This window comes from Hippoglossus hippoglossus, chromosome 10 (assembly GCF_009819705.1).
Source record: "Hippoglossus hippoglossus isolate fHipHip1 chromosome 10, fHipHip1.pri, whole genome shotgun sequence".
Lineage (NCBI taxonomy): Eukaryota > Metazoa > Chordata > Actinopteri > Pleuronectiformes > Pleuronectidae > Hippoglossus > Hippoglossus hippoglossus.
In genome coordinates, this window is record NC_047160.1 from 9625416 (window position 1) to 9642509 (window position 17094).

The 17094-nt window shown below is 41.2% G+C and overlaps 1 protein-coding gene across 7 annotated transcripts in view; it reads right to left on the reverse strand.

Moving 5' to 3' along the window:
* Positions 1 to 5364: 5364 nt before the first annotated feature.
* The window catches only part of ablim3 (actin binding LIM protein family, member 3), a 47010-nt gene continuing 35280 nt past the window's right edge, over positions 5365 to 17094 (reverse strand). Inside the window, exons 10-23 of one of the 7 annotated variants that reach the window (XM_034597291.1) lie at positions 16608 to 16769; positions 15678 to 15707; positions 15400 to 15526; positions 14568 to 14663; positions 14172 to 14222; positions 10565 to 10681; positions 10267 to 10337; positions 9854 to 10022; positions 8675 to 8704; positions 8391 to 8446; positions 8172 to 8238; positions 8052 to 8062; positions 7837 to 7917; positions 5365 to 6643 (exon numbers count right to left, since the gene is read on the reverse strand). In XM_034597291.1, coding sequence (XP_034453182.1) covers positions 6530 to 6643; positions 7837 to 7917; positions 8052 to 8062; positions 8172 to 8238; positions 8391 to 8446; positions 8675 to 8704; positions 9854 to 10022; positions 10267 to 10337; positions 10565 to 10681; positions 14172 to 14222; positions 14568 to 14663; positions 15400 to 15526; positions 15678 to 15707; positions 16608 to 16769 — 1182 coding nt within the window. In that variant the 3' untranslated portion in view covers positions 5365 to 6529. Of the gene's footprint in view, positions 6644 to 7836; positions 7918 to 8051; positions 8063 to 8171; positions 8239 to 8390; positions 8447 to 8674; positions 8705 to 9853; positions 10023 to 10266; positions 10338 to 10564; positions 10700 to 14171; positions 14223 to 14567; positions 14664 to 15399; positions 15527 to 15677; positions 15708 to 16607; positions 16770 to 17094 lie in introns of all 7 variants that reach the window. The other 6 variants (XM_034597296.1, XM_034597293.1, XM_034597292.1 and 3 more) reach the window with 6 other exon arrangements.

Here is a 17094-nt window from a genome sequence, read left to right on the forward strand (position 1 = left end):
CCTGTCGTCTCTCTCATTGGTGCTTAGATTTTCGTGACGTCGGAAATTCACATGTGGGGAAACCATAGACTGTACATGGATGAAGACGTAAAGAGAGTTTGTTGTGAGGATGGCCGACACCGGTGTCGATGGGGTGTCAACAAAACCATGTGATCTCTGCAGCGGAGTTATTACGTGATGTACAGCCTCTGTATATTTTGATGCAGAATAATAAGCAGAAAAACTAAGTAAACATACCTTAGTTAAGTAGATACATAGTCTGTCAGTGTCTTTCAAAATAATATAATTAAATCTAATAAAAGGATAGTGCTGCGGAGAATGTGTGTTTTCCAGCTAAAATACAAAGGAATAAAATATAAATAGATATTTAGTTTTTTTTTTACATATAAATGTTTGGTTTTCATCATTTTGATTGTGGACCAAACATCAGCCACAGCGCTGGTTGTCTATTTATTCAAAGTTTATTAAAAAAGAAATCACAACAGTCACCAAAACTGCTCTTCAATCGGCCTTTGAATAAACATGTGTGTAGCTGATAAGAAGAACAGTTCTTGAGATATACAAGTCACATACTGACAGAGCTTTCTGGAATCACTAGACAGAGGAAAGGTCACTGTTATTGATAGATCGTTCTTTTTTATTTTCTAACACATACAGGTAGATGGAGGGTGAGGAGGGGAGGGGAGGGAAGAGGGTAAGGAGGGGAGGGGGTTAAGGTGTAAGGTAGTGGGGGGAGCTGGGATGAGGGGATGATTGACAGGGCAGAGGGAGAGAAAGGATAGGAGAGGAGATTAGGAGGGTTAGAAGTTGAAGAGAAAACAGGGGAACCTCCTCCTCGTCGTCCCCTCATTCTCCTCCTTCTCTCTCTTCTTCCTTTCTTTCTTTTTCATCTTCTCCTCCTTCTTCCTTTCTTTCTTTTTCATTTCCTCCTCCTTCTTCCTTTCTTTCTTCTCCATCTTCTCCTCTTTCTCCTTCTTGACCCTCTCCTTGTAGCTGTCGGTCTTCAAGGCCTGTTCCTGAAAACACAGAGACAACATAAGTTTCACTCTTTTCTTTTTCAAAGTCTGAATCGGAAACAAATCAACAATCCAATATTATTCAATCAGAATGAGTTGGTGTAACGTACCTGAAGCACAATGTTCTGCTGGATCAGGAGTTTTATGTCGTCCTCCAGCTTGATTTCCTTTTCTAGGGACTCCTTGTGCTCGGTGGACCTCCTTTCATCTAAGCCTCTAATTTTTTTTTGCAGCTCCTCTATTTCCTCGGACCTGCCCTCATCTTTGAGGATGTCGTGCTGCAGCTTGTCCTGCTGGAGCTTCAGGTCTGCATTCGGGGAGACGACCTCTTCCTCTTTTACTTTAAAGCTCATGTTCATGTTCCTGAGCTCCTTCTCTTTGGCTTTTTCAGACTCCACGAGCTGAATCAAGCTGGTCAGGTTGTCTTTGGACTTCAACAGAAGTGAGGCAGAAGACTCCAACTTCTCGAACATCTTCTTCCTCTCTTCTTCCCAGGAAATATGGTAATGGAAATCAGCCTCTAGCTCCTCCAGACGGGCGTTTTCAGCCTTCAGCCAGGCGTTTTCAGCCTCTAGCTCCTCCAGACGGGCGTTTTCAGCCGCCAGCTCCTGGTTCTCCCTCTGCGAGTCCTGGAGGGCTCGGCGGAGCCTTTTCTTCATGCTGCACTTGTGTTGCTCATCTCCTGAGCTTTTGGTCCTCTCCATGTCAATTAACAGGTGCTGTAGTGTAGCAAGAAGGTTTCTGTAGAGTACTTTCTTCTGTAGCTGTGTACAAACGTTTTTGTAGAGTATTCTCTTGTCTTGTGATGGTCGAAAGTCACTGGAGAGAAGTTTCTCGTGTGTCTGACGTTGGCTCACGGTCGTCGTGTCTGGTTCCACTGACAAATGTTTCTCTTAAATAGGTGAGCTAATTTGCTATGATCTGTTTCATTCTACAACACTAGTATGAGTTTGATCAAAGGAGGATTCCTGTCAAAGGAGGATTCCTTTGATCAACTTCAAAGTCATACTAGTGTTGTAGAATGAAACAGATCATAGCAAATTAGCTCACCTATTGTGCAGAGGCTTTATAAAATGAAGAGTTTGAAATGTTGCTAGCTGCAGTCACATAAGTGATTTAGCTTTGTGTAGTGCCATAAAGTAATTTTTTAAGTAATTTTACTCTTTTTTTTTACTACAACTGCTGCTATCTTTAACCAATATTTACTACTTCCTCTGGATGTACATTACATTACTTTCGTCTCTCTCAATCCATTTTCTCTTCCGGTTTGCTCCACTGTCATCCTGTCCACCATGTGCCTTTTGACTGCTGCTATGTTGAACTGTGTACTATGTTTTAAGTACTTAATATGTTGCGTACTTATATGTTCTGTGTACTCATATGATCAGAGAGAAACAGCATTTCAATCCTGTCTATGTCGTGTACGGCAGAATTGACAGTAAAGTTGACTTTGACTGAAGACTGTGTGTAACACCATCTATAACACAATGTGTTATAGATGGTGTTATTAATTAGAATAATGATTCAATGTGCTATTTGCACACATGTTTAAGCTGCATATATAATAAACAGAGCTTTAAAAAATACATAAAATGCGCCTGGAAAGCTCATTTTAAAAATGGAGACTGCACATCTCCAGCCTTGACTGGGGAAAACTGCACTTGAACCTACTTGGGGATACAATAAGATAAACAATATAAAATGAATGTATGCTATGTGAGTGGGCAGCCACTGTATCCTATATATCTAAAATTACATCAGAATGACCGAACTTGGAAAAAAACAACCACAAACATTTAAAATAAAATATTTGACTCCTCCATATTGTAGTTGGCATGAATCTCTCCAAAGATTTCCCCACCTTATATAATGCACAGGGTTTCATTTACTTACCTTTAACTACATTATCAATATCTGCATTTCTTATTCTCTTTTCTCCTGTGTATAAAATGTCTTTGTCTTCTCTCTACTCAAACCAACCAAATAAACTACTGCTCGGTAACCTTTTGGGTAAACAGGTAGGATGAGAGCAAAGGAGTATGTGTGTGTGTGTCTGATGGATGTGGAGATGTAAAGTGAAGATACTTCTAATGGACACAAGCACTAAATCTCATAGGAAAGAACAGGTGATCGTGTTCTCCAAAGACTAAACTGAATAATTATTCTATGTCACATAAAACATCTGCAGTTATTATCTAATTGCATGTAACGTAGACCAAAATTGTACTCATCACCACATGGACTAATAACTATCAACTGTAATTAATGTTTGATATTAGTTGTCTATATATATAAATATCTCATGTGTAAAGTGAATCTGTATTGCTTTTTACCAGAACATGCTGAAAGATGATGAACTCAGATTCAGTGAACCCTGGTGTAACAGCTGAGACTCTGTGCCATCCCTCTCCACCCGCACACAGAACTTGTCTCAACAAACCCCAGGAATGCTCCCACATTTCTTTAGTGTTACATTCACAGATGAGCCAAAGGTATTACAGCGTCCTCCTTGTTTTCTGTTTTAAACAATGATGTTGTGAACGTCTGCAGTCCAGCAGCCACTGCGACTCCTGAACTTTGTCTCTATTTCTGAGAGAGCATGTGAGGCAACACCACTGTCTGTCTGTCAGTAGGTCTGGTGTTATTTTGTCTTCATTCGATTGGAATCTGTCTTTTATGAAACAACTTAAAGGTCAACTAGCACAAAGACAAAATGTTTGCAAATATAAAATGCTTTCTGAGCAGATTTTTAGAAGTTAGGGCAAAGTAGGCAAATTACTCCTAATGAGAGCTGCTATGTTTTTACAGAACTACTGTAAACCCTCCAAATTAATTCAGAGTTGTCTCATATTTTATCCTGCAAACCCAGAGAATCATCATCAGGTGATATTGAAATGTAAGCACATTCATTCACACAGGATTATGTCATTTATTGTTTGAAAACCACAAATTGGTTATAATTCATTTCAATTTTCAATAAAATTGTATTTGTATAGAGCCAAACCATAACAAACATTATGCAAAAGCCCTCTACATAGTAATTATCAACGGAAACCGGTTGGCTTATAAAGTTATTTACTTTTTGGAAGATGTAATCAATATCAATAAATGTGGCTTTTCCTCAAATGGACAATATCAAGTCTTTAACACATAATGAGAACAGTGTGAGCTGTGGTAGAGTTGCATAATGCACTGTGGGATGATGGAAAGCAAAATATCTGTGGCCATTAAAGATTCAAGCAGCCTGTAGAAGTCAGAATTCTGTTTATAGCAGCAACTAAAATAACATAGAGGTGTGAAATATGCCTAAACCAGAGCCAAACTAAGGATCCTATGCGATGCTGAAGAAGAAAAAATGTTTGTATCCATCAGTTTGAGCTCAGATAATTCTGTCTTATGGAAAGCTTGTTGATTTTTCTTTGGATAAAATGTAAAAATAGAGTAATAGTCTTTTTTTACACTCCTCATAAGCTGCTGGTCAACAAACACATGGAACAGTGCACACAGTCAAACATCATGTCTTTGTATAATGTTGCTCCATCAATATTTCTTTATCTACTAAAACCAGTGATGTTTGTTTATGCTACACTGCCCCCACCTGGTGTAGAGGAGTAATGACCATCAAGCATTAAACATTTTGTTTTTATTTTTCAAACCAGAATTTAATTTAGAGATGCAACTCCTGTGCTTCATGCTGTCTTAAATATTCAATATGAAGTACAGTGTTGGTTTGTTTTATTAAAGTATTAAATCTTTAACTTTTAAGCTCAGGTCATGTAATTAATTGACAAAATGAGTATTACTATAATTTGACAATTTAAAGAGGGATGCAGATAGTGAAATAATTTATAATGTTATACATATATAATGTAATATTATGTATTTATTTTGTGAGCGTATTTGTGGTGTAGCTGTGGAATTTCAAAATTGACCACAGGAGAAAACTGAACCTGGAGGAACATCTCAGGGGAGTCATCCAGGAGTTGGAGAAAAACCAGGCAGGTAAGACAACTTTTAAATTTATTCTGCACAGAAGAGTCTGTCACCTTATGGTGGGTTAGGGAGGCTCTTCAGGCAGATACACACACACACACACACACACACACACACACACACACACACACACACACACACGCACACACACACACGCACACACACACAGAGTCATTTTTCACCACTTCTTATAGTTGAGAAATCTTCCATCTATCTGTTTATCTCTGTCTATCCGTCCGTCCATAAATCCATCTCTCTATCCATGAAATATGGATTCATTTACCTTGACATGAGAGTGGTCTATATAAATATAGTAGAAATGAATGGCTCACAAATATGAATGAGAGGAGACAGATTCTGATTCAAAGTTTAATTTTTAGTGACAAAATCAAAAATAACAGTATTCAAAGGAAGTAAAGTCTTCAACAACCCTGGATCTTCATCAGTGTGTTAAATACCTTGCAGAGCGTTTTTTAATGTGAGTGAATATAATCTCTGAAGTTACAAAATTATTGGATTATCATCATCCCAACAGAATATAAATAATAGTGAATTAAAATGTATGAATGACTACAGTCCTCATCCTATAAAACATTGAGCCAGAATTGTATTGCAATGAGCTGGAGAATGTGGAACCGGACTGAACTGATGTTTCCTTCATCTATTACATCAAATGGATTTGCACATTCTTTTAACCACACAGCTGCACAGTGAACTGCATCTACTCATGACCCTTCACTACTGGACCAGAACGTTACGTGGAAGTGATCTGCTAATCCATTTATTTGCATCCTAACTTTGTTTTTTTTATTTGTTTTTTTCACACAAATCTATGGAGGTCACACAAACATTTGTATACGTTCACCTCAGATTGCTTTGTGTATTTTGTGTGTGTGTGTGTATCAATTAGTCTAAACCAGAAGTACACAGTATTAAATGTGGGAGAGCGAAAGCGGGGGAATAGGTAAACAAAACGCATCCTTATAAACCAAAGCAAAGTGATGCTGTAGGCTCACATACTCATTCCTCTCATCTAATCATTCGCACTGATAAAGTGTCAGAAATGATATGCTGTATCTACATTCTACTCATTCAGATTGCTGGTGCTGCACACTCATAACTAAGAGAGCATTACAAATAAGGCAAAACCAAAATTCTCCTCAATGTGTTTTAGGTACTGCGGCTCTGGTCACAGACGTCCCCTCGCGACGCCTTCCTTCATCCTGCAGGCTCAGGAAAAAGCACAACACTACAGTCTCTATTGCAAACACTCCACCCCCGGCACACAGCCACAGTTGCACCACCTAACAGTCTGTGCATCAGGTCTCTGTGGCCCTCCCTCGGCATCCCACAAGTCCACGCTGCTGTGACCAGAATTTGGTTCGTCGTATGAGGAGATCTAGAACAGGTTCTCAGCCATGGCAGTGACAGTGAGTAGAAGTCTTCTTCTCGCTCCTTCCTACAGTTAGTAAAGTCTGCGGCTCTGCTTATGGCGGCGTTCAGTGGATGTGCGTACATCGCTAGAAGAGCCGAGCCTGTTTCTTCAGCTCGTTCCTCTTCCACAGAGCCAGGCGGTCGAAATCCTCCACTGTCATTCCAAACACTTGTACAAACTCCTCTGGGGACAGGTGACGCTGAGAACACAGGGACAACACACAGTTATAGGTCCAACATTTATCTATTATACACTCTTTTATCAACAGGTCTGTAGACACTATTGAGAACATCAAGGTTAAATCCTTGTTAATATTTGTTAACATTCAGTGATACATTCACACATATCACCAGTGTCGGGCAATAACTGATGACTTTAATACGTTAATGTTTAGTGTGAGGGAGTACAATTTGAAGTCCAGTAATAACACAACAGTTGCTCATCCCAGTCATGCTACATTTGGGGCTCGACTTGTTCACTGTGTTAATTTCAAAGTTGGTTGATTTGCAAACGTTGCCACATGACTCACTTATCTTTTAAAGATAGAGGGTGTTTCTCCATACTGGGACATCTGGAGTTGTGCTACTGATGGTCAATCGTCCATATTGTGCGGCGGCCTACTAGTTAAACTGCAATAAATTACCTAAGGTAAATAGTCATTACCCCAACGAGGTTATGATTTCATTTGTGTTACCTTGGCTCTCTGTCGGTTATTTAGCAGGATTCTACAAAAAACGCTGAAAGGACCATCACTAAGGTGGAAGGATAAAGTGTGGGTCAGGGAAGAACCATTTCAATTTTGGTGTGAATTGGGATATTTAGAAGACTGATATTTATGAGTTTGTGCAATTTGAGGCAGACCCATAAAAAAATCTGGATCTAGTGAATTTAAATGTGGTTTCATAAGGGGACTGAAGGTATGTCCTCTACTGAGAGTCATTCTACATAGTTTTTCTCCATGTGTCTAAACATGTGGAGAATTTGACCGGGGCTGACGGCTGAGTAAAGAAAGTTGATTTAATTTAATTTAATTCCATTGCTGCACACTGAGTACAGTAATGTAATATATTTTTATATGGGTAAGGAGTAATTAACTGAATGTTTTAAGTCAGTTGTCTTAGGCCAAAAACTAAATTAAGATAAAAAAGAGAATATATAAAGGTGTCTGTATGTAAAAAATCTACAAAAAATATTAATAAATATATGAGTTAAATTTGAATTTTTCTGATTTCTTTTGAGAGACTTTGGCTTGGGCTTGTCAGCCCTTTATTACATGGGTGCGGTTCTGCTGGGGACTTCAGGGTCTCTAAAACCTTGGCAACCAGTTTGAAACTGGACCCGGGCCAACGTCTTCTCAGCACAGTTGAGCCTGAGGACCCATTCATAACTCACCTCCAGTCTGGCTCTGTCCGCGTCTTTGGGCAGCCTGTTGCGCCCCCTGGTGGTGACAATGAGGGCTTCATAGGGGTAAATCTGCAGGGAAGGAGAGGCAGCGATGCTTCATCAGATTTCAGGGACAAGGTTACAATAAGACTTGGATTATTCAACATAGAGGCTGACATGCTTGCATGGAATTTATTAGTGGAGTAATTATGTTAAAACCTCACCTTGTACTCTGCTGGGAGAGAAAAAAACAGAGTCAAGTCAGTACAAGAGAAGAAAAGCAGCTTTGAATTAATTGCTTCAATCTAATAAGTGTTAAGCGATTTAAATGTATATTAAATTACCTCTGCTTCCCCAGTTGACCTCACTGCCACTGTCGTACTGGTACTGGTAGCAGTCTGCACTCTGAGGCTGCACAAGCAAAAAGGGGACAGTTAAGAACAGCCAGATGTAGGACAAAACATTCAGTTTTAAAAGTAAAAGTTGAATCAGAAATACATTAAGACCATGTAAGACACATAAAAAGCTAAAGTCATGTCATGTGTTACACGCTGCAGTCTTACCCTCTGGAGGCCATTGCGTCTATATCCTGGTAGTGAGGCCGACTTACTAACGAAATCTAAAACACAGAAAACAGATATAAAATAATACCAAAGCAGTTGCTAAAATCTTCATCCAGTTTGGTTCATTAAAATCAGATAACAGTGACTTGACAATGCCAGAAGATGGCGCTCATGACTAATACAAAAATCCCAATGTTCCAGATGTGTGCACACAATACTGTGGTAACAAATTCATCAAACATTTAAAAGCAGCTGTAGAATATTAATATAAATGATAAACTCACCAGTGTCAGTGCTGTACTGAGAGCGTGGAGCTGTGACATAAAGAAATCATACAGTTATGTATATATGGCATCTTCCTTATTGCACAACAACACAAAAGCTGCAGCATCTCTAATCTTCCCCGCTCTCCCCATCTTACTCTGTAATTTTGATTAAACTCCCTAAAATATATTCAGAAAATTGCCGAAGAGATTTGACAGCCATCTGTCGAGTTTGAGGCTTAACAAAGAAACAGGAGAGGAGCAAGTTGGGCTCCCGTCAAGGCCTGGGAGGAATACAAAACATCAAAGTGGCAATAAGGCAGAAAGAGGCCAAGACTGGTTCAGGGGGAAAAAACAGAAAAACATACAATCACACCAGCACAAAAAAAAACAGACCACACACTCCCACCATCTAATCGCACCACACAGCTTGTCTGGTTACAAGCCTTTGTTGCCTTTCAACCGCAGCCAGCAGAGTCCTGGTTCGGTTGTGTTCCCTCCCATCTGAGAAACAGCTTTAATGAGAGATCTTACCGCTCATAAATAAAACAGGATGTGGGACACCAGCTGTGAGAGCGAGAGAGCGAGGAACACGTAGCTACACGGATAGACGGATGCATAGATGGAGAGGTAAGAAAGTAGAGGGCAATTTCAGGAGAGGGTGGAAGGAGAGAAAAAGATGAGACATGGGGGAAAGAGATGGAGCAACGAAGTATGTAAAGGGGGGGACAGTTGGATGGAGATGAAGATAGACCGGTGTCTGAGCGTCAGAGGAAGAAATAACTCCGCCACTACGCTGCGAGAGCAGCGGAGCTTACGAACAGAAACAACTCTGGTGGATTCACATCTGGCATGTGTGAACACCTGGTTGAACGCTGTGTCGCTTAAAATGCTCAGAATGATCAGATATCCTCAAAACGATGACGGGACACATCTGGTGCTGCTGCCGCTGCCGGGGCCACAACAGGTTTGGCAGCAGCTGTTCTCCCCTCACAGCATCTTTCCACGTCAATAAACCACCGGCCTGCAGCAGCCATGACCCTCTCTGACCTGCATCCACAACCCGACGCCCTTGCCTCAAACCCAGATGACAGTATACGTAGAGGCTCATAAAAAGGCTGCACATTAAGACGTGGTGTTCATCAACTTGCAGGAACAGACAAAAGAGGGAGAGGCATAGGGGGCAGGGTGGATCCTTACAGCCGTTGACAGTGTTGTTGTATGCCGTGGTGCCGTAGCCTGTGGTGTTGAGCGCTTCCTTGCTCCCGCAACGAGAATTCCTCGCGCTGCCCCAGGGGTCATTGTCATAGGAACCAGATCTGGCTTTCATCTCCTCCTTGAGGATCAGCCTCCCGATGCCACTCCCAATCTGGGTGCAAAGGGAACAAGGAAAAGAAGCAGATGGAGGGGGGAGAAAAATGGAGGGAGACATTAGGGAAAACTGCTAATTTAATGTACGGTGATTGCAAAGATGGTGAGAGAAGCAAATAAAGAAAAGGAGGGTAGTTTAAGCATCATACGAAGAATAGGAAGTGCGTTACTTATGGGTGTTTCTGCGGAGGGGCTCTTCTTCATGTTGGAGAAAGTGAGACATAAAATAATGAAACTCTTACTCTTTGAAGACTGTGACTCCAACTCTCTTCATCTCCTCCTGTCGAGAAGCGTCTTCTCGGCACCCGATAGGCTGAGCGAGCAAAGAGATGAAAGAGATTCCCTTGTTTGAATATAGAGCTCATAGTGGAACGCAGTAACAGAGTGGGCGAGTGAATAAATATGACAACACAGACGTACAAAATCAACTGCACTCCTACAGTATATGTCTGTGTTTGGTCCAGTGGAAAATGCAAACAAATAAATGGGAGATAACTACGCAGCTTGTCGCTCTAAACTCTGTGAAACGATCCTTCCTACCCCTGGGGGAGCTGCTGTAGGGGTAGTAGTCACACTCTGACTGGGTGTATGGCTCAGGAGAGTAGGTGGACAGCCTGGAGGATCTGAGGATGTCCTCGCTGGTCCTGCTTTTGGTGGCTGCGTCCAAGTGATTGTCTGCGAAGAAAGGGATGAGTTAGGAAAGAAAAGAAAAGCAGACAGGAGGACCAAATTCTGGAAAAGAATAGCTGGGATTTTGGGAAATATGATGAGGAAGCTGGAGCAAGGGGAAGGCTACTGTAAAAGGAAACAGGGAAACAACTAGCCTGTTGCTGTACAGGTAAAAATAAAATTAGCCGATACCAGCACATCTGAAGCGCTATAAATAACGTCATAATGTCATCATGTTTGAGTAAAGGAGAAATATGATGCTTTTTCAGTTTTTCTTTCCTCCTGTGCGTCATGTAGGTTCTTGAGTAGGTAAATGGTCTGAAAAGTATTAGAAAAATGTAGGCCAATTAGCACGTCTGTCATTCTTTCGAACAAAGACAGGTAAAGCAGGAAAGGAGTCGAACAATTCGCAAAGTAGGGAAAAGTGAGTGAGTGGGGGATTTCGTACAAAACCCAAGCGTTTCAGACAGAGGCTGAAAGGAGGAGCTGCAGCAATGGACAGCATGAGGACAGCAATGTGTTTTCTGAGCATTAGAGCACACAAACCTTTTCAAGTAATGACCCAAATTAATATAATGAACCTGAATATAAGAATAATAAAAAACAGGGGGGGAGTAGCGGTCCCTTCTCTGATAACTGACAACGTCACAGTGAGAAAGTTACATGAAGTCGCTGTGCTCGATGTTTGAAAAGATTTTTTGTTTGAAAACAAAGTTAAATAAGGGCATGCTAGCTGTTTCCACATGCTCCTAGTTTTCATGCTAACGGACAGACGTGAGATACAGTTTTACTGGTGCTTATGTGCCAGACTATTTCAAATAATCCAGGTTATTAATCATCACAAATTATCCTGTTTTTTGTATGGATTAAACAAACAAGATTAATCAGTGAGCATTACAAGTATTGCTAAGTGGTTCTTGTTACAGGGCCGGATTAGTTGTATTCTCTTGTCTCCAGTCTTTATTCTAACCTTATTCTGACTCATTATTAGTTCCTATAAATGGAGAGAGATGAGAGTGGCATCGATCTTCTCGTCTAACTCTTACCAACAAGTTTATATCTCGTTGGTTTAACTTGTACAAAAATGGTGAAGTTGAAAAATGAAAAGATTTATGCAGCATAATATTTCCAGTCACCCTGGTTTTGTATAACAAGATATAAAATGTCAACCAGCAAGCATCACAGGTATTGCAACATGGATTTAGTTACTATTTAAAAGGGCTACACAAGCTGTTTTCCCTTGCTTCCAGCCTTTATGCGAACCTAAACTCAACGTATCTTGACTCCATATTACTTCATATTAATGGAGAGACATGAGAGTGGTATTGATCTTCTCACAAAGCTCTCAGCAAGAAATCGAATCCGTGTATTTCCCAAAATACCATACTATTGCCACAAGACTGTCACCGTAGTGTGTTCAGGAGGAAAATGTGTCAATGAACATCACAACAGCGAGAGAATTACATTCACTCGACCAATCCACAGTCATCATTCCACCATTCCTGTCAGAGAAGATCAATATTTCAGCCAGCAGCATGAAAATAGTCAGTATTAACATGAGTTCAGTTACTGCTCGGCCCGCGGCACAAGGTGGCTTCATGAGTGGTGTGAGGCGATGATATTGATGCCTCTTTTCACTAAAGCACAGTCAATGGAAGTCAATGGGGGTGACATGCAGTGTAATGTCAGATAGATCGCTCTTCACTCTGTTAGCCATTAGCCATGCGGGCCCCAGTCCGTGATCCATTGAATTCCTATACACATGATGCACCATGACACCAACGGCAGATGTTCTCATCTTCCTCTGTCACTGGACGTATGGTTATACAATATCCTGACACATGGGATCACAAACACCGAACACGCACAGACGGACATATGAGATGTCTATTCCACGGACAGTGAGTGAAACAGCGAGAGGAGGGAGATACTTACAGCGGCAAGGTCACCGGGTAAAGTGGAGCAGAAGGTGAAGGGAAGTGAATAAAGGGATTGGGCGCAATAAAAAAAGAGGTGAAAAAGAAAAAGGGAAATATTATTGGAGCATCCCAGAGGGAGATGTGACAATGTGAAAGATTTGCTACCTGTACGGAGCTCAAGGACACACTCCAGCAAAACAGTGGTGGTGTTATACAGACTCTTTTCTATACAGGTAGCAAACTTGTTAACTGATTAGTACGCAACGGGCCATTGATGCGCACAGCAACTCCACATGTCTGTTGTGAATTTAAATCAATCATGTTTAGTGCTGAAACAAGAGGAAATAATAATCAGGATTGGTTCAGGAAGACATTAAGTACGAGCAGGGATCAATATGACTGATGGAGAAGTGTTGGCTGAATGTCAGAGTTTTAACAAGGTTTGCTGAACTTGCTGTGTGCAGCAGATGCTGAAGGTTCATTACTTCCTGTGACACATTATGGCCGGTGATGTACTAATTGTAGCTGACTAACAACGAAGGGTGAGCGTGTCGAGGGTAACTGACCCACAAATACCAACACACACGGTACAGAGTAACATGCAGGACAACAGGAAAGATAAACTATCCTCCATCAGGGGATCTGAAGTCTTGTGACTCGGAGCTGAAATTCCCACTGTAATGTGACGAGGAGATAGTGAAGATTTTCTTATAAATGTCTATACTCAGAGCACGCGATCCAGACTGCCGAACTGCATTTAAGTTTAATGACTTGTAAAAAGGGGAGAGGCAAAAATAGCGTCTTGTGTTAGCAGCGCTGCCATGCTAACTGACTGAGCGACAACATAAATCCACACAATTAAGGAATCAGACTTCCCCTTTCGCACACTCTCGTTTGTTTTCTACAAAAGTGAGCACAACAGTTGTCTGCAAAATCCACACAACCACACTATCCAGTAAAACACACACTGGTCGCTGGCTAACCAGGTTAGACTGAGAAAATAAAGAGAAGTCTCCACAGTAAATATAAATTCAAGTGGTAATGCATTTTTCCACTGTGCTTTGTTGCACTGCTTTGTTCTATTCTGCAGAATTGTGTGTCCTCAGAGCCCAAAGTACTCAACACTTGTCACGCCTGAGCAACCCTTCCTTCATTCACGGCCTCTTCCAGCCCTATTTGCTGACAAGAACCTGTCGTGCTGTGTGGGGTCTGCACGCAGCAGCAGCAGGCAAGCATGTGTGTGCTTGTGGCATGCACGCTAAACGTCGCTCCTTTACATTACTAGTGCAACAAGTCCATTTAATCATCAATTTTAGAACAAGTCGTACGAGTCGAACTCTATTTCCTTTGTGCATTTTAGATCGTTTCCATTGATCACTTGTTTGGCGGCTTCATTTTGAACCATAACTGGGACATCAATACTAATCAATGCTGAAGCACGAGGGGCTGTTGAAGAACATCGACAGGTCTGTGAACACATCTACATGGAGAACTCAAACACAGCAGGACTAAACTGACAGCAGGACAGGCAGGCTAAGGCGGGGCTAACTGCACTGTACCCGTTCTCTTATAGATAGGAGGCTTCCCGTAGATGTTGGGGTCCCCTGAGGAGAGAAAGAGGAGATGAAGAGGTGAAACGGGGAGGAGTGAGAGGAGGAAGTGATGGGAGTTTTTGGCGTGGTGATGGGACCAAAGAAGGAGAGGCGGTGGAGGTCTATGGTTGTAAAGGAAGGTAAAGACGCAGTGTAAGGGGAAGAATATGCCAGAGCAATTATGAGCGCTATAAAAATACGACATAGTCACATTTGCACACCCCCGCCTTCCCACAAAACTAAAAGTGACCTTTCTGAATAATTTGCATTAGTGAGTAATGGCTGATGTAATCTTCCCAGGGCAGTAAAAAGAAAAGTCTACATGAGAGTGTGTAAGGCGATGAGGGGATGAGGAGTTCCTACCTGGTACATGAAAATGTTTAGGGGGCTGGTTTGTGGTGGGTGTGCTTGACCGGCCCTCTTGGCTGTAATAAGGTGAACTCCTGCCACTCTCAGAGCCTGCAGCCAGCCACAGCCAATCACAGCAAAGGAAACGTGAGCGTGAAAGAGAGGACCTCGACACATGCAGATGAAAACTAAACAGCCGAAAACATTCATTCATATTATAGAAGGGAACTTTTCCACTTGTGTCATGACAAAGGTTATTGACTTGCCTGTGGTTATTACAGTGTCAGTGCACATGTGCAAGAGTTATATGAAATGACAGCAACTGAGCGGATGCGTTAGTATTTTAAGGAGAAGTGAAACAACACTAATGTGGCAGATTTGTTGATACTGATGTAAGGGCATACTTGTTGACTATATATAAAAGGGGCAAACTCATGGACATGAAAAGCTATTTTAACCTCATGGTTACGACACAACTTCAAAGGTGCCGGCAACTGGATTTTGTAACCTTTAACCAGAACCATATTAGCTTCCAGTTCAATTTTCAGTCATTAATTAGGCTGAGATAAATGGCTGCTGACATTAGCTTCACACTAAGCAGACAGATTTTAGAGTGGTATCAATCAGCTCATCTAATTCTCAAGCAAAATGTTAAATAATCCTTTAATTGACCTCTTTTACAAAAAATAATTCCTAAAATTCAAAAGACAATTATCAGCTCAGAAACGTGGTGAGTGCTGTTGTACATTTCACATTACAAATGTCACGATCCAGTTGATTTAGCATGTTTATTCAACAGACCCATGCTAAGCTCAGAAGTTACAAGCAGGAATGTTCCTCGACTCACCAGGGTAGACATAGTGCTGCGGAGAGCGAGGCATGATGGGTGACATGCCTTGACGACTAAATGTCGGCGAGTCTATGTAACCTGGACTGGAGCACCGCCTCTGCTTGATATCCAGGCTGTCATAGTCCTACAAAGACAAAGAAGATATATGAGAGGGGAGAGAAAAAGCAAGGGGCAGCGGGGAGACAAATAGCTTAGTGACAGGTCAAAATGAGCTCACTTGTTTAAACTCGTCCTATAAGTGCTCTGTTAATTACCCAGGGAGGAAGAATGCTTACCTGAGAATAGGGAGAGAGCGTCCCGAGCGACTGGAGAACCAGCAGAGAGAAGAGAATTGTTATTTGTTCTGTAGCAAAGGAGGGGATGAAATATTATACATCATGTGTCATCTTTATTAACAGGAGAAAAAGAAAAAAACACAGTCTTCAATATATCATTTGTGGTGGAGTTTGCTGCATGGAACAAAGATATATTATTCTAAGGTCTGTGTTAAGTTCACTACTTAACTATTCAAATCTCCTTGGTTTAATCAGTGCGTAAACCAACAAGTATATTTCACCTCATGCTAGGTGGTAAAAATATTTCTTGTTTGGGCTTCGTTAGGGAGATTTAGAGGTCATGGTGGGTAAATATACATTTTTTATTTAGCAGTATTTTTCCCGAAAATGTCAAATTATCCCGTTTGTTTTTATCGTCTGCATATTGGCAGCAAAGTCCACCATCTGTAAATTCGAACAAAGACTACAAAATGTACACTAAAATGTCAAGCACATTATTTATATTTATTTAACAGACCTCTCTTAGAAATACCCACAATTTGAACAGAAGTTTGGATAAACAGTCGTCTTGATTTTATGTCCCTATAATTATGTCCACTATAGCAAAAGCACCAGGTTCACCATGTTTTATGGACAACAAGATCCTCAAGTTTGCAGCTGACTAAATACTTCCAGTAACAGTTGTACCTCAGCAAATCATATGCTTTCAATCCAGTTTTCCATAAAAATTTCCAGTTTGTCTGAATCGCAATTTACCAAATAAAAAAGCAAACAAACAAAAAAACAAAAAATTCTTAGATTTTCTTCTCAATAAATAACAAATATCACATGATTGAGTGTTATGAACACATACACTTCAACTGCACCTAAAAACCGTTTCTTCTGCAGTGATAAGACCAATGTTTGGCCTGGAGTGTGTGACAGTAGTACCTCCCCATAGCTGTAAGTGTCTAGCCTGTCATCAGACGTGTATCTGTGGTAGGGCTGGTATGAGGAGGATATGAGGTCTGGCTGTTGGACCTCGTATATGGCCTTGATCTTTGGCAGGGCAGCTAGGTCCTTATAATTTAGGATCTCATTCTCCACTCTGGCCTGGAGAGAGGACAAATACACACATACATACACCCACCACAGACATAAACCACAGCAACAAGACCCAACATCAACCACATGGACAATGCACAGTAACAAAGTACAATGGAAACTCCAGCAGTGGCCCGATCATGCAGCAGTAAGATGAGATAGTGATGAAGCGCACGCACGTCTGCACATGCGCATGCCAAATTGGCATGTGTGTGCACTCATCACAATTGCACATGTATGCTGCAGAACCTGACAGCAGTGTAAGCTGTTGACCTTCGGGGGCTCAGCATGTATGAACATGTACTATAGCAAAGCAGAGTGAGGAGAGGGTGAG